Below are 21,936 nucleotides of genomic sequence, written 5' to 3' on the forward strand. Positions count from 1 at the left end.
TATGCAAATCAAACTCAGTTTTGCACGAAGACTCGTTTTGAAACTGAGGCAAAAAGAAACATTCATCCATGAGCTGGCTCACAGGAATCTTTGATTAGGTGTAGATTTTTAAATCTACAAAGTATGTTCACGATGTCGGACAGTATGTCTGACGATATTATAATACCGTCAGACATGGTAAACATATTTTGGGCCACTACAACGCGTGAGGTTCTACTTTCCCTACTGATAGCAGCAGACACTAAAATGATCTTGAATTAAAAAATCTCTCGACTATACTTGATTATAATATCAATTGATTACCATAAATACTTCTACTTAATGTAGTCAGTATTGTTCAGCAGAAGTTTAATTTACCTAGTTAGCCAATTTCAATGTATTTGGGTATGGATTTTGTCTTTGTCCCAATAGTAGATCCCCCGTTGCCACCTAGTAGACTGTTACATTATTAAAGTTGTTGTTCTCGTTGTTGGTGCTTTACAATTTTCCAAAATCTGTCACACGAAAGATATAGCTTGCTTACCATTTTTACCTGTATTGTTTCAGGGATAAAGATCACTTAATGAGTTTCCTAGTTTACGTATGGTGGGTGAGTATGTTTGCATCGGTGTCCCGGAAACAGGTAATAAATAAGGTAGACTCCTCTCAAACGCCGATATAACCTGGCTGAGAAACCATACTTATAAACAACATCCAGTTTGCTTTCACCACACTTTTCAGTGCTCTTTACGCAGTTTTTGGCTAACAAGGAAGTAAACAGCGCTCGTCATGAAACTTTGGCTAGTTCTTGCTATAGTGGTGGGAATCATTCAGTGTCAAAAAGGTTAGTTAACTGCACCCTAATTGTCGTTTTAGACGACTGTCGAAAATCAATTTGGCTTGAGCCACTCAACTTGGAAAATGGATCGTTTGTAAACAGTGAGAATTTTGATGCCACTGAACTGAGCTTTTAATCCTTAGGTCATATATTATTTCCATATCGAGCCATAAAGGAGAAAAAAGAAATAGAAATTGTGCAAAACGCAAAGCTAAAGGAACACATGATAAAATGTGACACCGTTGAAAACATTCACGAAGTTATTGACGATCCTTGTCGGAGTCGTTACCACAAAGAAAGTACCGCTTCTATGTCCGATCACCAATGGAAGCAGTGATGCAGTGATAAAATCCCTGTATTTCGGGCTCTGATTTTCTTTCCTATTTGTTTCGTTCTTTATTTTCCCTGCCAATACTGAGTGATTCTACTCTCTTGTATCTTCTTTCTGGTGGCTTCTTCGTGTTCGGCTTAGCCCATCCACTGAATTGCCTCATGTGATAAAGGACAGTTTGACCGGTGAAACTGGTCTTTAGTTAGGCATTTACGATTGCAGGTTCTGGGGTCTCAATTCCAAGTTCGGGCTTCGAATTTTTGTCTTTCTCTGTTATCTTTTGAGAGATCTTAGAAAAAAAAATACTGTGTTCGGATTGGAATCACTATACCACAAGGACAGCACCGCGTCTCGTCAGTTCAACAAAGTTCTGCCCTGTTCTGCGACGTTCGTACTTGATTGGATGACCGAATACAAATACCCCGTGTTGTAACGATTTCCTTTTTTTCTTCCCTTATGAAGGCGATATCAGTCACTCTAGAAATCCCAGCCCTGTGTAAGGTCTTTTCTTTTGCGAAACGCATCGCACTGATTCTCCTCAATTCTCCTGTCCATTTCTCATCTAACAATTTTAAATACACCTTGAATCATTCGAAATTTCATACAGCTATTCAATTTTGTTGATTTTCAATATCTTCTTTTTTAACAGTCGTGTAAGGACTTCTTCAAAAATGCGCTATTTATATAACTAGCTTCCATACATGGAGACGTTAATTCGTGCAAAAATCTATTGAATGTAGACAAGAGACTATGCATAGTCTATTGATGCTGATTATTTCCGCGGTAAGTTATTGAGTAATTACGTCAGAAATACAAAGAAGAAATGAGAAACATTGCCAATAAAAATTAAAACTTATCGCTCCATGAGGAAATCGTCTGTTAATCACCTTCAGGTCGAATGGATGGTGAAATGTAACTTTCGCAGCGACTGTGAAAGCCTTATACATTAGTCAGCGGATTCGATCACAAAACTTCTTACAGGAAGCGAAGGAAGGATCGAGTGAGTCTCCCATCCATATAGTCCATTGGCCAGGACAACAAAATGTCTTACCACTCTTAAGGAAAAAGGCTATCATACCTTTTTCAGAAACCTTGTTCACTCTACTTTATCTTTATGTATGATAGCCACGCTAATGATGTAGCTTTCATTTGAAGTCACGTGATCAATTGACATTGTTTAATGATCACTTTTGTTGACTGACCGGTGCGATACATAAAATGTTCTACGGAATTAAATACAATAACTGAGTGCTACAGCATGTTTGGAGGTTGAGATAGAAGGCCTTTCTGTCTGGTTGCTATGGCAACTAAGCTTTATTTCTAAAAATGTTTCTCCATATTCTTTTGCTTGATTTTTTTTGTTTTATTTTTGCGACCTTCTAACAAGAATTACTGACAGTATACAGCTCGGCAACCTCAGCGAAACAGTTTTCGCAAAGTTTCTTCTTGCACTCAGCTTCGCAAACATTATCACGCTAGCTCTGAAGACCACAAAATATTTTATCTACTAAACACTTATTCCCATCGTGCTTCTCTGCTACCCACTTTTGGAATCCAGACCACACCGCACGGAACGCTTGTATTTCCGTTCTTCCAGCAAGCCCGACACTGAACCCTCTGCAATCACTTGGGACTCTACACATTGGTCTCTCAAACCAGCATCCTGGAGCCCCTTTCCGATTATTCCAAACGAAATGCAGGCGGTATGAAACGCTCCCATTCTGACAATGATATCTCTAAATTTCTCGCCATATTGGTTACCCATGATGCATAGCAAATCAAGCATATTATTATACCATTTAAAAAAGGTGTTAAGAAGCCCATTTTTGAACTGAACACTGCAAAAATATGAAAAAGTAACATATTGTGTTTGTTTTTCTTCCTGCCTATCAAACGCCTTGAAATTTCTGAAAATTTGAAACACTTCTATTTTTAGAGCTTCGTTATCAAGCCCGGAGGCTAATTTTTGAGATTTTTAACTATAAAAGTAAACTCTAAAGCTACAAATTGCACATGGCTATTACATTTTTTTTTTTTTCAATACTTTGGTTCATTCTTCAAAAAGACACTACTCATAATTTGTCCCTAAAACTGGTAAGAAAATTCATTGTGGCCCATAGACTATACCTACAAATTGGATTTTCCAAGTTAAAAATGAATCAGTCACCAAAGTTAATAATACTCTCTTTTGCTAGGACAACGTGATTTAAAAGTTACTTGTCAAACTAGATCAAATGAATAGCAGTTTTTTGAGACAAATGCTGCAGTGTAGGACTAAGCAAGTTATCTCCAGTGAAAAAAGGTTATCCTAAGCATTTTGTTGTTCACGAGGAAATACTCTCTCCATTCACGCTCAACTGAGAGAGACAATCGAACTGATTTTTGTTGGGTATTTCCCATGAGGAAGTGACGCGAGGGAAAACTTTGCACAGAATTAGATCAAAGGCCCCGGTGCATAAGGAAGCTGCCACTGCTGAATCGCCAGGGAAATTTGAAAGTCCGGGCTTGGCGTTTCAAATTAGAAATTAAATCAGGTAAAAAAATTGCCAAGTAAAAGTATTGTAAAAAGCTCTGTTCAAAGACATTTCGTTTCTCAAGACGGAAAGTGGTTATCGAGATAATTGCTAAGTGTTTTTAATCGTACAACGCAAAAGCAATATCGTCACCTGAATCAATCGGTTTTCGATGCCGAAAAAAGCTACCATTATGAAACATAACAGTATCGGCAGTATTTCTGTTAAGATTTGTGTAAAGTAATCCTAGATTAATTGGATTACTCTCAGTGTCGTGTCATAGGATATAAACTCAGCTCTTGACCAGGGCTTTTCGCATGCTATCTTCTTTATTTTTAGTGCTAAGCTGTGGTGGCGGAGGTAGCGGTGGCGGCGGCGGCAGTGGTGGAGGTGGTGGTGGTGGGCAAGGCGGTGGTGGCGGTGGTGGCGGTGGAGGAGGCGGAGGAAATGGCGGCGCCGGTGGCAGTCGTAGCTTTGGTAAGTCTAATTGGGTGAAGCAGGACGAGAATAGTTTATATAAGAGAAAATCTGCTCTTTTGCGCAATGGAGCAGTGCTCGGAAATAATATAACACCCACCTTAAGAGAAAAACCTAAGATAGCTTTTAAGAAAATAGTTTGCAATCTTCTATTTGAAATACCTTCGAAGGACGACAACTTTGTCTTCCTGATAAGATCAATTTTTTTTTTTTCCAAAACCTGTTGTGCACCGTCCAGGTCTTATGTTTTTGTTTTAAGAAATGGAATTTTGTCACCCCAGCGAAGTTTGGTTTTCTAAGAAAGAAAATGTCAGCTCTTCCTAATATCTTTTTCACTCTATCTTCATTACGTTCTAGGACCGGGCCCTGGAGGTGATGACGATATTATGGACGATGATGATGCTGATGGCAGTGGAGATCCTGAACCTAAACCCGAACCTGAAGGGTAAGTTACTTTCTTTAGGACTTTGGTCTGCCATTCAAAGAAAGAATAAGACAGGGAGTATCATCCAGGGTCATTTTAAACGAGATGAAAAACGTTCTCTGGTAAAATTGTCTAAAGTTGTGAGCTTTCAACAGCCAGTCTGCTGTCTTCGACGGACAGAAATGAAATGATAAAATAGACCTAAACGTTTTAGAATATAACAAGCGAATGGCATATATAAAATAGAATACGCGTGAAAGAATGTGAGAATGCTAAAAGTGTAAAATTAGTGTTTGTTTGAAAGAATGTTATATTGTCCCGGCAGAGGGCACGAATTGTTGTCGGCCTCGCGAGAAATAAGGGTGTCGAGGAATGGCAGCTGGCCATTAGATTCTTGCTCCATGGTGAATGAAATATGCGGGTCGATAGAGTTCAGTGAGCCATGAAAAGAAGTAACTGCATTCTTTCTGATGACACAAAAACTGTCGTCTAGGTAACGTTTCCAGATTTTGGGTGGAACCGTGGTTGATCAACCGCGGTTCCTCCCAAAATCTGGAAACGTTACCTGGACGTTACGTAGAAGACAGTTTTTGTGTCATCAAAACGAATGCAGCTACTTCTTTTCATGACTCACTGAACTCTATCGACCCGCATATTTCCTTCACCATCGAGCACGAATCTAATGGCCAGCCGCCATTCCTCGACACCCTTATTTCTCGCGATAATGAGAGGCTCAACATTGATGTCTATCGGAAGCCCATGCACACGGACAGATATCTTGATTTCCGTTCACATCATGACAGAGAGCACAAAATCAGCACTGCAGCGACACTTTTACATAGAGCCCTAAAACTTCCAAACTCGGAAGCTGGAAAAGCCCGTGAAATTGATCGCATTAGCACCGCGTTACGATCTAATGGCTACCCACAAAAAGTCACTGCTGATATCATAAGAAAGAAATCTTCGACTCCTCCGACACCTTCACCTGAAGAACTAGTTGGGATGTTCTTCAGTTGGGCTGACCCAACGAATAGTCAGAGCTTCGCGGTCCTTCCCTACATCAAAGGTATTACCGAGCCTCTTTCTAGAATTCTCAAAAGTCATGATATTCGAGTAACCAACAAACCAATCAAAACACTACAACAAGAGTTCCCTGTTCCCAAGTTTAGACCTCGGGTCGACGACCAGTGCAATGTTGTTTACGAAATGCCTTGTGGGTCTTTTCCCTGGAGTTACATCGGCGAGACAAAAAGATCGTTTAGTACAAGGCGAAAAGAACATATCAGAAATACTAAACAATGTGCTAAAGGCTCCAATGTAGCGAAACATGCCTGGACCTTTGATCATACCATCGACTTTAACAATGCTGAGATAATTGACAAAGGCAACAGCCGCATTAGAAAGACGCTGGAATCCTGGGACACAGCGAAAACGGCCGAGACCGACAACAATTCGTGCCCTCTGCCGGGACAATATAACATTCTTTTAAACAAACACTAATTTTAGCATTCTCACATTCTTTCACACGTATTCTATTTTATATATGCCATTCGCTTGTTATATTCTAAAACTTTTAGGTCTATTTTATCATTTCATTTTTGTCCGTCGAAGACAGGAGACTGGCTGTTGAAAGCTCACAACTTTAAACAATTTTACCAGAGAACGTTTTTTATCTCGTTTATAATGAATCCTGGTATCGGATCTTCAATATTTTTAGGGTCATTTTAGCTAAATTAATTGTGAATAAATTTCATTGTCGTGTAAAAGAGATAATCTCCGTCCTTGATTTTGTTTTTGTTTTGTTTTGTTTTTTTTTTTCATTGTATCTTCGTTGTTTTTTTCAGTCGCAAGACCTGGGGGAGGTGATGGTGATGATGGTGGTGGTAGTGCTGATAGTGAGTAATTTCCTTGTAACTGAAGCAAGTCGAGACTACCTTACTACATAGGAAAATCGTCCTTTTTCGGCAAACTCTGCAGTAACATAACAACCACCTAGAAAAAAACCTGATCTGATTGAACACTGGATCGAGCGAGTTAAAGAACGAGCGAATGATCAAAAGGGCTCGCGTCTTTAGAGTTTAAGGTTACTGATAACCTTTTCGGGGTTTAAAAAAAGTGGTTGAAATTTCTGCATATATGAGAAAAATTAGGCCATGAGGATTTGAAAAGCGATACAAATATTACGTTAATGTACACTAAACGTTGTAAAATGCCAGTCATAAGACCTCTAATATACAAAAGGATAAATAAGACAAAAGAACTATGTTGAAAACTACAAATGATAAAATCAATATAAAATACGGCTGCGCTATGAAAATAACTTTGGTCAGATGGAGTCTGACTGCTTGTTCAAAGTTTGCTCTAGTTCTTTTATAAAAAGAATCTCATAAATTAAGCTGTCAAATTTGCTCTGGCTCTTCCGTAAGATCATAAATGTAAGATCTATGTCACTTGCCTCCCATGTTGCTCTCTGACGTGTTTCCTAATCGCAAACCCGTTATGTTCCTCAATACGTTGATACAGGAATTGGTATGTGCAGTCGATATAATCTGCATCGCACGGGTTACACTTAAAATACTTAAAATGGTATACAACACATTCTTGATTCACGATAGGGGTGTCTCTTCCTTTGGCTTGGTCTCGGATCCGATCTTTTGGCTTGCGTGTACGATATGAATATCTGTACCGATTTTGAGGCTTAATTCCCCACGTTTGTCTTCTCACGGAATTGGCTGATTTCGGGTGTGTGGAAAACCCGAATAGCGAATAGCGTATAGTCGCAAATAGCGAATAGCGAATAGTCCCGAATAGCGAATAGCGAATAGTACGAATAGTGCGGATAAGTCTCGAATAGTGTCGAACAGTCGCGAATAGTCGCGAATAGTTGCGAATAGTGACAGATAGTCGTAAATATTCAGCGCTTTAGTCCAGCACTGATCTGGATTCCTTGAAACCGATCACGTGGAGCAATAGCGTTTATCCGCGAGCGCTGATTGTTTCGACTAAGTTCATGCAGCAGTGAAAACAGAAGAAATTGCGTTTAGAAATATCTTTTGCCCTGATAAGTGTCCACGTTGCTGCGAGGTTGACTGCGAGATACTGGGTACCAAATTTCTGTCATTCGTGGTAATTCGCCTTTTTCGCCCCGCCCCGCCCCCCCCCCCCCCCCCAACCCCCCTTTCCTTATTTGCCACTATTGGCCACTATACGCGACTATTCGCACTATTCGAGACTATTCGCACTGTTCGCACTATTTGCTATTCGCTATACGCTATACGCTATTCGAGACTACTAGCTACTTGCTACTCGGGTTTTACAGACACCCGCTAATTTCTGGCCAGTATGTGAATTTGAAGAATTTTTACGAAATTTCTTCAAAATGATCGTCGGACATTGGTTCTCGAAGATATGCCGAAATATTTTCGAAATATTTTTATTTTGACAAAAATATCACATATGCATTGGTCCACTTTAGAGCTTATTTCTCAGAAACCAATAGGAAGATCGTTAAAGTCCTACTCACTTTGGTAGCATATCTAGTGCTGATTCACATAGTACAGTTTTTTTTTTGTTTTGTTTTGTTTTTTTCGTTGTGCGTGATAATGCGAAGTCGGGTTATTTAGCGAAATGAACGTCTACGGTTTTAAGTTTGAAGCTTCCCGCGTGCTTAGCAAAGCTTCATTTTATTACCTTTTCGGTAATGTATCGTTTGCTGGAGTTTTACCGAAAATAACGCGTTTACGATAGATTTCCCTGAAGGCACCCCAAAAAAATATAAATAACCTTATATTATTTCAAAAATGCCACATTGAAGTGCAATCCTTTATCAAATTCAGGGAGCTTGCTCTAAATAAGAATGTTAGGTATTGGTATGCCGTACGATTCTCGAACCCTTTTGTAAGCTATTTCAGACTAATATCTCGTTCTTGTAGCTCCTTGTGTCATACCACTACAGCAAAATCCATAACCTTGATTTTAGCCTAAAATAACTGAAAAACAATGACTAATAATTACACAAAACACTTACAACTCATTTGAACATTTGAATTTTAATATCTGATATTTATTTTCTCAGGCTCTGCCGTGTACGCACTGATGGGAATGAAGTCTGAACAAAGTGAAATATCAATCCCTTAATGCCTTTCCTTTAACATATAAGCAATGCAGTGATACGAATTGTCGATATGCAGTTCAGTTTTATATATAATAATCGGAGTTGTAAAGAGATGTAAAAGAGCAGCGTACTAAAAGTGACAGGAAGACAACAGGCCTGAAAACACTGATTTTCTGCACCTTGTGCTGCCGACTTTCCTTGTTATCCGTCCCACCGACTCACAGTTTGTAAACATGTAAGTAATGATGAAATAAGATCCCCATGAGCAGCCTTCAGTTTTTCATTACTTATACATGCTGGCCTGTAGTAGTTTGAGAGGCTTTCAGTATCATTTACAAAGCATTGAGAGGCCACTGATTAGAATCAACAATTATAAAGTAAATGTTTAAAAACGAATAGGTTAATGTGTTACAAAAATGGTAAATGTCGCATTTGTCTCACCTTTACGTACCGTGTAAAGGTGTGGCAAATGGGGTATTTACCATTAGTATTTCGATTTTGAACCATCTACATCATATATTCGCTGAGCCAAATTTGAGAAAAAACATTTTTTTCGCCTAGTGTTATCTTGAAATATATATTATTCATGATTGCCACTATGATGGTTTTCATTTTTTGATTGCAATAGGCCATATACTACTTTCTGATTTCAAAACTAATAAAATTTAATATAGAGATTTAGCCGGAGCTACTGGGGCAGATTGCTCAAAGCCTTATTAAGCTAGCCCAGGATAAGCAAGAATTTTGTTTTGAGTTTTGTGACTTTTCGGTGAGGTTTTCTGTTAACACTGTTTGGCCTCCTATTTGAGTTTCAATAATCTCAAACTACACACAACAGAAGCAGTGAAAAACATTTGTATAAAAGAAAAATTGATACTTCGGTTAACTTTTAATCCTGGGTTAGCGTTAACCACTTCTGAACAACCGGGCCACGTTTACAAAAAGTTAACCTGACATGAGCCCGCGATCCAATAGAAAACCAGCACTTGATGAGCAACAAACTAAAAAAACACATGATCTCGATGAGCCCGCGATATGTTCACGTTATACTAGTCAGCAGGTAGTTTGTTTGACAGGTTTCAATTGACCATAACTTTGATGTCCAATATCAAAGAAGTACGCTATAAACCAAGGGTGCGTGTCTCTGCCATTTCATTTTCACTGGAGTATGGCTGCCATCTTGTGCTACTCCGGCGCCGTCGTCGTCGTCGTGCGTGCGCGCCTACGAGCAATACCGCTAGCCATGACAACCATGAGAAAATCAATTCGTGGTTTTTTTCTATTGTTTCCTGTATGAGTATGGTGCTCCGCTTGGCGACCCTTCGGCCGGCCGGAGCTCTATGTTATCGGTTCTTCTCGCGCCTGGCCTATTTGTCACCTGCTCGGCATGCGATCACGTGGGTGTCCAATTACAGGTTTTCAAATACACCTTGTAATTGGATATATATGCCATTCGCACGTCAATTATCTGCGCTTTAATAGTTTCCTTATTAATGTTTCCTACAGTTTTTGAAACTTACAGAAAGTGCTACTGACGTTTTTGTTAAAGAAAAGCTGAAAGGAGATTTTTCTAAGCTCAAAAATTGTTATTGATACGATTAATTAGTGACTGGATCTCGTGTCGTGCAATTCAGAGAGTAATCTTCCTCGTATTTCAAATCGGCCTAGAACTTTAGTGATTACTTCCTGAATTGTACACCAGTCAGTCAGACGAAAATAAATTTAGACATCAGTTAAACAGCAACAACAACAAAAAACTCATACATTTAGAATTTCTGGAGAATGAGGTAACCCGAGAGTTTTCTATTCAGTCTTCAGTTATTTTAAGGTTTTTATGGATATTGAGAATACATAGAATTCTTAAGAGAAGAGATGTGTACATGGTAAAATAGAATGGAGAAAATCAATACAAGTTTTAACAATGTTGTTCAGACAGTAAATAAAATTTCAGTTGTTTAGAGAAGTTGAAGGCAATGAGATCTTTGAGGTCATTCCACTGAAATAAAACCTGCACTGAGATTTTTGTGAAACTTTGCCTATTGACTCTTTATATTATAGGAACTTACATTTTGAAATAAAAATGAGGGATCCCCATGTTCGTTTAGGAGCAACAGCACCTTCTTTATACCCAATAAATCCCCATAACAACACCATGTAAACTCACGTTCCCAACGATTGTCTTTTTTTTGTTCTACCCTGAGAACTGGTCCATATTTATATTACACAGAGAAATTTATTACCCAATTCAAAACAACAGAATAAAATGATAGATCACCATACTCGTTTGCGAGGAAATGACGATTTACCTTTATGGCGAGGTCCAGCCGCAATGAAAAAGCCGCCATTTTTTAATGCGCGCGTGCTAATTACGCGGGAAATCATGCGCAGTACGGATGCAATACTGGGGAATGACCTCAAAGTGCGTGGGGATATTGTCCCAGAGAATAGTTGCTCTGTAAGTTATTGTTTGTTTTCCAGAATTAGTACGCACTTTTGATATCATTTATAGATTTTGCCTAGATACATATCTGGTATTGTATCAGTGTACTTGACTAACGTGAAGGAGAACAGAAGGCTAAAAAAAACACTGTGTTTAAACATTTTTAAAAGAGTATATAATGCATCGTGAGCAAAAACCTTTTTTTTTTTATTTGTAATACTACACTTTATGTACAATTTTACAAAACTAAACTTACTTACACTTTATTACTTACAAATTACAGTAACAATCTACATTACTTACGATACTAACAATATAACAACTTTTTTAACAAGAATTAATTCTAAATAACGATGATATTACTAATGAGGAAAAATGGTTTGAATTTCCTGTGCTTTTCATGGTCCTAAATTCCTAGTCCGCTTAGAGATTCAAAAGTACACGTAACTCTACCAGAACTTGCAGATGATGTACATAAGAGTTACAGGAATTATTTTAGCTCCAATGTTTCTTGAAGGAGAGCATGCCATTCATAATTGGCACATTCTTTCTTAAACTCTTTCCAGAAAAGCAAGAAATATCGCTTGGACACCACATTTAGATAAGTAGCCTATTTTTATTGGGATTGGGTAGGGGGAGAAGGGAAAGGGCAGCTAATTAAAGATATACATGTATAATATTTTTGTATTCATTTTTATGCCCTTTTAGAATATGCGACTATCCTCTTTATTTGGTATTGCAGGTGAAGTTGTACTATTGTGCATATCCAAATAACCCAGGTGAACACTGCAGTAACAACTACAGTATAATATGCAAGTGACAGTAAGCAGATGTTAATATTAACAACACCATTACTAATGCAATACTTGTTTATCAGCTGCCAAAAATAATATCGAAAGACTTCGTAGAAACTGGCTTTAACAACACCATTGTTAAGTCACCATTAAGACTTCATGGAATTAATCTGAGAATTACAGATCGATGTGGAATACTCCTGCTTAAAAAGAGAATAAGATGCTTTCAACACTTGTGTCAGCTGCCACTTGAGCTGTTGAAACTCATTCTTTGCTAAAGACATTGGTTACAAGCATGCATTTAAAACTGCTCGTATAATTAAAGAGTTTCGAACTTCATAAAGGTGCCTTAAAGTCAAGAATGTCAACCAGTGAAATCCACCTGAACTCACTACATGTGTCAAAACTTATCTCAGAAATGAACCTATAGCTTTACAGTGGAATACAGAAATACAACTTCAACTTAACATTAGCAGCTCCGTATCATGTTCACACACATGAACATATATACACGTACATCTAGAGTAAAATCAGTCCTTTATATTGGGACCACAATTAAATGAAACTACTAGAACCCATCATAAGGAGACACAAAAATAGAATGTGTTAATCTGTCTCTATAATTAAATACAAATCTTGCAATGTTTATTTCAAGTATAAGCTATCCTAACTGTTCCAGCTTATACCAGTTGAATTTTCATTCAACTCTTAAAATGGCCGCTATCATGCCATACTTCTATTACATGTGTGTAATGCTGCTGTAACGATTATTTTATTTATAACTCAATAAAAATGTATAATCTACATGTATAGGAGACTGTTGGCTACAATGTCTCCTCTTAGCTTTTCTTTTGTATTTCCGTGGATTGACTTAATAAGAAAGAAACTGTTCCTAATAAAAGCAGTGTTCATCTTGGTTTTTGTTGTTGTGCTCTGTTGAAATCTTATTTCTGTTGAAATTTCAAATATGTAATAAATAAATATTTATTATAAAATGATTGTACCAAAGAACGAATTAAGCCACCTAAAGGGTTTCAATAAGCAATCATATTTGGACATTAGAAACTATACATCACATTTGACCAAACGATGTCTATTTTTCCTGTTTTTCACTGCAGTACCAAGAAGAATCCTACAATGATCAATTTCTCTTCTCGTTTTATTTAACTACCTTTCTACATTCATCCAATAGGCCATTTCCGAGTTGCCTTTCGTCCTTTCGACTTTCACCTACAGGTTCCTTTTTATGCAAATCAAACTCAGTTTTGCACGAAGACTCGTTTTGAAACTGAGGCAAAAAGAAACATTCATCCATGAGCTGGCTCACAGGAATCTTTGATTAGGTGTAGATTTTTAAATCTACAAAGTATGTTCACGATGTCGGACAGTATGTCTGACGATATTATAATACCGTCAGACATGGTAAACATATTTTGGGCCACTACAACGCGTGAGGTTCTACTTTCCCTACCGATAGCAGCAGACACTTAAATGATCTTGAATTAAAAAATCTCTCGACTATACTTGATTATAATATCAATTGATTACTATAAATACTTCTACTTAATGTAGTCAGTATTGTTCAGCAGAAGTTTAATTTACCTAGTTAGCCAATTTCAATGTATTTGGGTATGGATTTTGTCTTTGTCCCAATAGTAGATCCCCCGTTGCCACCTAGTAGACTGTTACATTATTAAAGTTGTTGTTCTCGTTGTTGGTGCTTTACAATTTTCCAAAATCTGTCACACGAAAGATATAGCTTGCTTACCATTTTTACCTGTATTGTTTCAGGGATAAAGATCACTTAATGAGTTTCCTAGTTTACGTATGGTGGGTGAGTATGTTTGCATCGGTGTCCCGGAAACAGGTAATAAATAAGGTAGATTCCTCTCAAACGCCGATATAACCTGGCTGAGAAACCATACTTATAAACAACATCCAGTTTGCTTCACCACACTTTTCAGTGCTCTTTACGCAGTTTTTGGCTAACAAGGAAGTAAACAGCGCTCGTCATGAAACTTTGGCTAGTTCTTGCTATAGTGGTGGGAATCATTCAGTGTCAAAAAGGTTAGTTAACTGCACCCTAATTGTCGTTTTAGACGACTGTCGAAAATCAATTTGGCTTGAGCCACTCAACTTGGAAAATGGATCGTTTGTAAATAGTGAGAATTTTGATGCCACTGAACTGAGCTTTTAATCCTTAGGTCATATATTATTTCCAAATCGAGCTATAAAGGCGAAAAAAGAAATAGAAATTGTGCAAAACGCAAAGGTAAAGGAACACATGATAAAATGTGACACCGTTGAAAACATTCATGAAGTTATTTGACGATCCTTGTCGAAGACGTTACCACAAAGGAAGGAACGCTACTATATCCGATCACCAAAGGAAGCAGTGACGCAGTGATAAAATCCCTGTATTTCGGGTTCTGATTTTCTCTCCTATTTGTTTCGTTCTTTATTTCCCCTGCCAATGCTGAGTGATTTTACTCTCTTGTATCTTCTTTTTGGTGGCTTCTTCGTCTTCGGCTTAGCCCATCCATTGCCTCATGTGGTAAAGGGCAGTTTGACCAGTGAAACCGGTCTTCAGTTAGGCATTTACGATTGTAGGTTCTGGGGTCTCAATTCCAAGTTCGGGCTTCGAATTTTTTTCTCTCTTTGTTATCTTTTGAGAGATCTTAGAAAAAAATACTGTGTTCGGATTGGAATCACTATACCACAGGGACAGCACCGCGTCTCGTCAGTTCAACAAAGTTCTGCCCTGTTCTGCGACGTTTGTACTTGATTGGATGACCGAATACAAATACCCCGTGTTATAACGATTTCTTTTTTTCTCTTCCCTTATGAAGGCGATATCAGTCACTCTAGAAATCCCAGCCCTGTGTAAGGTCTTTTCTTTTGCGAAACGCATCGCACTGATTCTCCTCAATTCTCCTGTCCATTTCTCATCTAACAATTTTAATCACACCTTGAATCATTCGAAATTTCATACAGCTATTCAATTTTGTTGATTTTCAATATCTTCTTTTTTAACAGTCGTGTAAGGACTTCTTCAAAAATGCGCTATTTATATAACTAGCTTCCATACATGGAGACGTTAATTCGTGCAAAAATCTATTGAATGTAGACAAGAGACTATGAATAGTCTATTGATGTTGATTATTTCCGCGGTAAGTTATTGAGTAATTACGTCAGAAATACAAAGAACAAATGAGAAACATTGCCAATAAAAATTAAAACTTATCGCTCCGTGAGGAAATCGTCTGTTAATCACCTTCAGGTCGAATGGATGGTGAAATGTAACTTTCGCAGCGACTGTGAAAGCTTTATACATTAGTCAGCGGATTCGATCACAAAACTTCTTACAGGAAGCGAAGGAAGGATCGAGTGAGTCTCCCATCCATATAGTCCATGGGCCAGGACAACAAAATGTCTTACCACTCTTAAGGAAAAAGGCTATCACACCTCTTTCGGAAACCTCTTTCACTCTACTTTATCTTTATGTATGATAGCTACGCTAACGATGTAGCTTTCATTTGAAAGTCACGTGATCAAATGACATTGTTTAATGATCACTTTTGTTGACTGACCGGTGCGATACATAAAATGTTCTACGGAATTAAATACAATAACTGAGTGCTACAGCATGTTTCGAGGTTGAGATAGAAGGCCTTTCTGTCTGGTTGCTATGGCAACTAAGCTTCATTTCTAAAAATGTTTCTCCATATTCTTTTGCTTGATTTTTTTTGTTTTATTTTTGCGACCTTCTAACAAGAATTACTGACAGTATACAGCTCGGCAACCTCAGCGAAACAGTTTTCGCAAAGTTTCTTCTTGCACTCAGCTTCGCAAACATTATCACGCTAGCTCTGAAGACCACAAAATATTTTATCTACTAAACACTTATTCCCATCGTGCTTCTCTGCTACCCACTTTTGGAATCCAGACCACACCGCACGGAACGCTTGTATTTCCGTTCTTCCAGCAAGCCCGACACTGAACCCTCTGCAATCACTTGGGACTCTACACATTGGTCTCTCAAACCAGCATCCTGGAGCCCCTTTCCGATTATTCCAAACAAAGTGCAGGCGGTAAGAAACGCTCCCATTCTGACAATGATATCTCTAAATTGCTCGCCATATTGGTTACCCGTGATGCATAGCAAATCAAGCATATTATTATACCATTTAAAAAAGGTGTTAAGAAGCCCATTTTTGAACTGAACACTGCAAAAATATGAAAAAGTAACATATTGTGTTTGTTTTTCTTCCTGCCTATCAAACGCCTTGAAATTTCTGAAAATTTGAAACACTTCTATTTTTAGAGCTTCGTTTTCAAGCCCGGAGGCTAATTTTTGAGATTTTTAACTATAAAATTAAACTCTAAAGCTACAAATTGCACATGGCTATTACAATTTTTTTTTCAATACTTTGGTTCATTCTTCAAAAAGACACTACTCATAATTTGTCCCTAAAACTGGTAAGAAAATTTATTGTGGTCCATGGACTATACCTACAAATTGGATTTTCCAAGTTAAAAATGAACCAGTCACCAAATTTAATAATACTCTCTTTTGCTAGGACAACGTGATTTAAAAGTTACTTGTCAAACTAGATCAAATGAATAACAGTTTTTTGAGACAAATGCTGCAGTGTAGGACTAAGCAAATTATCTCCAGTGAAAAAAGGTTATCCTAAGCATTTTGTTGTTCACGAGGAAATACTCTCTCCATTCACGCTCAACTGAGAGAGACAATCGAACTGATTTTTGCTGGGTATTTCCCATGAGGAAGTGACGCGAGGGAAAACTTTGCACAGAATTAGATCAAAGGCCCCGGTGCATAAGGAAGTTGCCACTGCTGAATCGCCAGGGAAATTTGAAAGTCCGGGCTTGGCTTTTCCAATTAGAAATTAAATCAGGTAAAAAATTGCCAAGTAAAAGTATTATAAAAAGCTCTGTTTAAAGACATTTCGTTTCTCAAACGGAAAGTGGTTATCGAGATAATTGCTAAGTGTTTTTAATCGTACAACGCAAAAGCAATATCGTCACCTGAATCAATCGGTTTTCGATGCCGAAAAAAGCTACCATTATGAAACATAACAGTATCGGCAGTATTTCTGTTAAGATTTGTGTAAAATAATCCTAGATTAATTGGATTACTCTCAGTGTCGTGTCATAGGATATAACATCAGCTCTTGGCCAGGGCTTTTCGCATGGTATCGTCTTTATTTTTAGTGCTAAGCTGTGGTGGCGGAGGTAGCGGTAGCGGCGGCGGCGGCGGCGGCGGCAGTGGTGGAGGTGGTGGTGGTGGGCAAGGCGGTGGTGGCGGTGGAGGAGGCGGAGGAGATGGCGGCGCCGGTGGCAGTCGTAGCTTTGGTAAGTCTAATTGGGTGAAGCAGGACGAGAATAGTTTATATAAGAGGAAAATCTGCTCTTTTGCGCAATAGAGCAGTGCTCGGAAATAATATAACACCCACCTTAAGAGAAAAACCTAAGATAGTTTGCAATCTTCTATTTGAAATACCTTCGAAGGACGACAACTTTGTCTTCCTGATAAGATCAATATTTTTTTCCAAAACCTGTTGTGCACCGTTCAGGTCTTATGTTTTTGTTTTAAGAAATGGAATTTTGTCACCCTAGCGAAGTTTGGTTTTCTAAGAAAGAAAATGTCAGCTCTTCCTAATATCTTTTTCACTCTATCTTCATTACGTTCTAGGACCGGGCCCTGGAGGTGATGACGATGTTATGGACGATGATGATGCTGATGGCAGTGGGGATCCTGAACCTAAACCTGAACCTGAAGGGTAAGTTACTTTCTTTATGACTTTGGTCTGCCATTCAAAGAAAGAATAAGACAGGGAGTATCATCCAAGCGAATGGCATATATAAAATAGAATACGCGTGAAAGAATGTGAGAATGCTAAAAGTGTAAAATTAGTGTTTGTTTGAAAGAATGTTATATTGTCCCGGCAGAGGGCACGAATTGTTGTCGGCCTCGCGAGAAATAAGGGTGTCGAGGAATGGCAGCTGGCCATTAGATTCTTGCTCCATGGTGAATGAAATATAAGGGTCGATAGAGTTCAGTGAGCCATGAAAAGAAGTAACTGCATTCTTTCTGATGACACAAAAACTGTCGTTTAGGTAACGTTTCCAGATTTTGGGTTGAACCGGGGTTGATCAACCCCGGTTCCACCCAGAATCTGGAAACGTTACCTGGACGTTACGTAGAAGACAGTTTTTGTGTCATCAAAACGAATGCAGTTACTTCTTTTCATGACTCACTGAACTCTATCGACCCGCATATTTCCTTCACCATCGAGTACGAATCTAATGGCCAGCCGCCATTCCTCGACACCCTTATTTCTCGCGATAATGAGAGGCTCAACATTGATGTCTATCGGGAGCCCACGGACAGATATCTTGATTTCCGTTCACATCATGACAGAGAGCACAAAATCAGCACTGCAGCGACACTTTTACATAGAGCCCTAAAACTTCCAAACTCGGAAGCTGGAAAAGCCCGTGAAATTGATCGCATTAGCACCGCGTTACGATCTAATGGCTACCCACAAAAAGTCACTGCTGATATCATAAGAAAGAAATCTTCGACTCCTCCAACACCTTCACCTGAAGAACTAGTTGGGATGTTCTTCAGTTGGGCTGACCCAACGAATAGTCAGAGCTTCGCGGTCCTTCCCTACATCAAAGGTATTACCGAGCCTCTTTCTAGAATTCTCAAAAGTCATGATATTCGAGTAACCAACAAACCAATCAAAACACTACAACAAGAGTTCCCTGTTCCCAAGTTTAGACCTCGGGTCGACGACCAGTGCAATGTTGTTTACGAAATGCCTTGTGGGTCTTTTCCCTGGAGTTACATCGGCGAGACAAAAAGATCGTTTAGTACAAGGCGAAAAGAACATATCAGAAATACTAAACAATGTGCTAAAGGCTCCAATGTAGCGAAACATGCCTGGACCTTTGATCATACCATCGACTTTAACAATGCTGAGATAATTGACAAAGGCAACAGCCGCATTAGAAAGACGCTGGAATCCTGGGACACAGCGAAAACGGCCGAGACCGACAGCAATTCGTGCCCTCTGCCGGGACAATATAACATTCTTTTAAACAAACACTAATTTTAGCATTCTCACATTCTTTCACACGTATTCTACTTTATATATGCCATTCGCTTGTTATATTCTAAAACTTTAAGCTCTATTTTATCATTTCATTTTTGTCCGTCGAAGACAGCAGACTGGCTGTTGAAAGCTCACAACTTTAAACAATTTTACCAGAGAACGTTTTTTATCTCGTTTAAAATGAATCCTGGTATCGGATCTTCAATATTTTTAGGGTCATTTTAGCTAAATTAAATGTGAATAAATTTCATTGTCGTGTAAAAGAGATAATCTCCGTCCTTGATTTTGTTTTTGTTTTGTTTTCCTTTTTTTTTTCATTGTATCTTCGTTGTTTTTTTCAGTCGCAAGACCTGGGGGAGGTGATGGTGATGATGGTGGTGGTAGTGCTGATGGTGAGTAATTTCCTTGTAACTGAAGCAAGTCGAGACCACCTTACTACATAGGAAAAGCGTCCTTTTTCGGCAAACTCTGCAGTAACATAACAACCACCTAGAAAAAAACCTGATCTGATTGAACACTGGATCGAGCGAGTTAAAGAACGAGCGAATGATCAAAAGGGCTCGCGTCTTTAGAGTTTAAGGTTACTGATAACCTTTTCGGGGTTTAAAAAAAGTGGTTGAAATTTCTGCATATATGAGAAAAATTAGGCCATGAGGATTTGAAAAGCGATACAAATATTACGTTAATGTACACTAAACGTTGTAAAATGCCAGTCATAAGACCTCTAAAATACAAAAGGATAAATAAGACAAAAGAACTATGTTGAAAACTACAAATGATAAAATCAATATAAAATACGGCTGCGCTATGAAAATAACTTTGGTCAGATGGAGTCTGACTGCTTGTTCAAAGTTTGCTCTAGTTCTTTTATAAAAAGAATCTCATAAATTAAGCTGTCAAATTTGCTCTGGCTCTTCCGTAAGATCATAAATGTAAGATCTATGTCACTTGCCTCCCATGTTGCTCTCTGACGTATTTCCTAATCGCAAACCCGTTATGTTCCTCAATACGTTGATACAGGAACTGGTATGTGCAGTCGATATAATCTGCATCGCACAGGTTACACTTAAAATACTTAAAATGGTATACAACGCATTCTTGATTCACGATAGGGGTGTCTCTTCCTTTGGCTTGGTCTCGGATGCGATCTTTCGGCTTGCGTGCACGATATGAACATCTGTACCGATTTTGAGGCTTAATTCCCCAAGTTTGTCTTCTCACAGAATTGGCTGATTTCGGGTGTGTGGAAAACCCGAATAGCGAATAGCGTATAGCGTACAGTCGCAAATAGCGAATAGCGAATAGTCCCGAATAGCAAATAGTAAATAGTACGAATAGTGCGAATAAGTCTCGAATAGTGTCGAACAGTCGCGAATAGTCGCGAATAGTGACAGATAGTCGTAAATAGTCAGCGCTTTAGTCCAGCACTGATCTGGATTCCTTGAAACTGATCACGTGGAGCAATAGCGTTTATTCGGGAACGCTGATTGTTTCGACTAAGCTCATGCAGCAGTGAAAACAGAAGAAATTGCGTTTAGAAATACCTTTTGCCCTGATAAGTGTCCACGTTGCTGCGAGGTTGACTGCGAGGTACTGGGTACCAAATTCATGGTCATTCGCCTTTATCGCCCCCCCCCCCCCCAACCCCCCTTTCCTTATTTGCCACTATTGGCCACTATATGCGACTATTCGCACTATTCGAGACTATTCGCACTATTCGCACTATTTGCTATACGCTATTCGGGACTACTAGCTACTTGCTACCCGGGTTTTCCAGACACCCGCTAATTTCTGGCCAGTATGTGAATTTGAAGAATTTTTACGAAATTTCTTCAAAATGATCGTCGGACATTGGTGCTCGAAAATATGCCGAAATGTTTTCGAAATATTTTTATTTTGACAAAAAAAAATCACATATACATTGCTCCACTTTAGAGCTTATTTCTCAGAAACCAATAGGAAGATCGTTAAAGCCCGACTCACTTTGGTAGCATATCTAGTGCTGATTCACATAGTACAGTTTTTTTGTTTTTTTTTTCCTTGTGCGTGATAATGCGAAGTCGGGTTATTTAGCGAAATGAACATCTACGGGTTTGAGTTTGAAGCTTCCCGCGTGCTCAGCAAAGCTTCATTTTATTACCTTTTCGGTGATGTATTGTTTGCTGGAGTTTTACCGAAAATAACGCGTTTACGATAGATTTCCCAAGGCACCCCAAAAGAATATAAATAACCTTATATTATTTCAAAAATGCCACATTGAAGTGCAATCCTTTATCAAATTTAGGGAGCTTGCTCTAAATAAGAATGTTAGGTGTTGGTGTGCCGTACGATTCTCGAACCCTTTTGTAAGCTATTTCAGACTAATATCTCGTTCTTGTAGCTCCTTGTGTCATACCACTACAGCAAAATCCATAACCTTGATTTTAGCCTAAAATAACTGAAAAACAATGACTTATAATTACACAAAACACTTACAACTCATCAAATCAAAGCAAGAATTAATGAACATTTGAATTTTAATATCTGATATTTATTTTCTCAGGCTCTGCCGTGTACGCACAGATGGGAATGAAGTCTGAACAAAGTGAAATATCAATATCTTTCCTTTAACATATAAGCGATGCAGTTATACGAATTGTCGATATGCAGTTCAGTTTTATATATAATAATCGGAGTTGTAAAGAAATGTAAAAGAGCAGCGTAATAAAAGTGACAGGAAGACAACAGGCCTGAAAACACTGATTTTCTGCACCTTGTGCTGCCGACTTTCCTTGTTACCCCTCCCACCGACTCACAGTTTGTAAACATGTAAGTAATGATGAAATAAGATCCCCATGAGCAGCCTTCAGTTTTTCATTACTTATACATGCTGGCCTGTAGT

General features: G+C 38.5%; 3 protein-coding genes and 1 pseudogene across 3 annotated transcripts; all 4 read left to right on the top strand.

Annotated features, from left to right (window-relative positions):
• The first annotated feature begins 661 nt into the window (after positions 1 to 661).
• On the top strand, positions 662 to 10,706 carry LOC149102042 (uncharacterized). Its single transcript, XM_089274964.1, has 5 exons — positions 662 to 823; positions 4,001 to 4,138; positions 4,496 to 4,583; positions 6,407 to 6,457; positions 8,638 to 10,706. Exons 1-4 carry the CDS (start codon positions 769 to 771, stop codon positions 6,426 to 6,428), a joined length of 303 nt encoding a protein of 100 aa, XP_089131090.1. The 5' UTR covers positions 662 to 768; the 3' UTR covers positions 6,429 to 6,457; positions 8,638 to 10,706.
• On the top strand, positions 5,136 to 6,062 carry LOC149102043 (uncharacterized). The gene has a single exon (XM_089274960.1). The coding sequence runs from the start codon at positions 5,322 to 5,324 to the stop codon at positions 6,060 to 6,062; it is 741 nt and encodes a 246-aa protein (XP_089131086.1). The 5' UTR covers positions 5,136 to 5,321.
• Positions 10,707 to 11,778: 1,072 nt separating the features above from the next.
• On the top strand, positions 11,779 to 21,779 carry LOC149102044 (uncharacterized). Its single transcript, XM_089274963.1, has 6 exons — positions 11,779 to 11,895; positions 13,702 to 13,977; positions 17,146 to 17,286; positions 17,627 to 17,714; positions 19,397 to 19,447; positions 21,598 to 21,779. Exons 2-5 carry the CDS (start codon positions 13,923 to 13,925, stop codon positions 19,416 to 19,418), a joined length of 306 nt encoding a protein of 101 aa, XP_089131089.1. The 5' UTR covers positions 11,779 to 11,895; positions 13,702 to 13,922; the 3' UTR covers positions 19,419 to 19,447; positions 21,598 to 21,779.
• Positions 18,088 to 19,052, top strand: LOC149102045 (uncharacterized; annotated as a pseudogene).
• Positions 21,780 to 21,936: the final 157 nt, after the last annotated feature.

The sequence above is a fragment of the Orbicella faveolata genome, unplaced genomic scaffold (assembly GCF_042242905.1).
Source record: "Orbicella faveolata isolate gen_17 unplaced genomic scaffold, um_ofav_v1 contig_36, whole genome shotgun sequence".
Taxonomy (NCBI): domain Eukaryota; kingdom Metazoa; phylum Cnidaria; class Anthozoa; order Scleractinia; family Merulinidae; genus Orbicella; species Orbicella faveolata.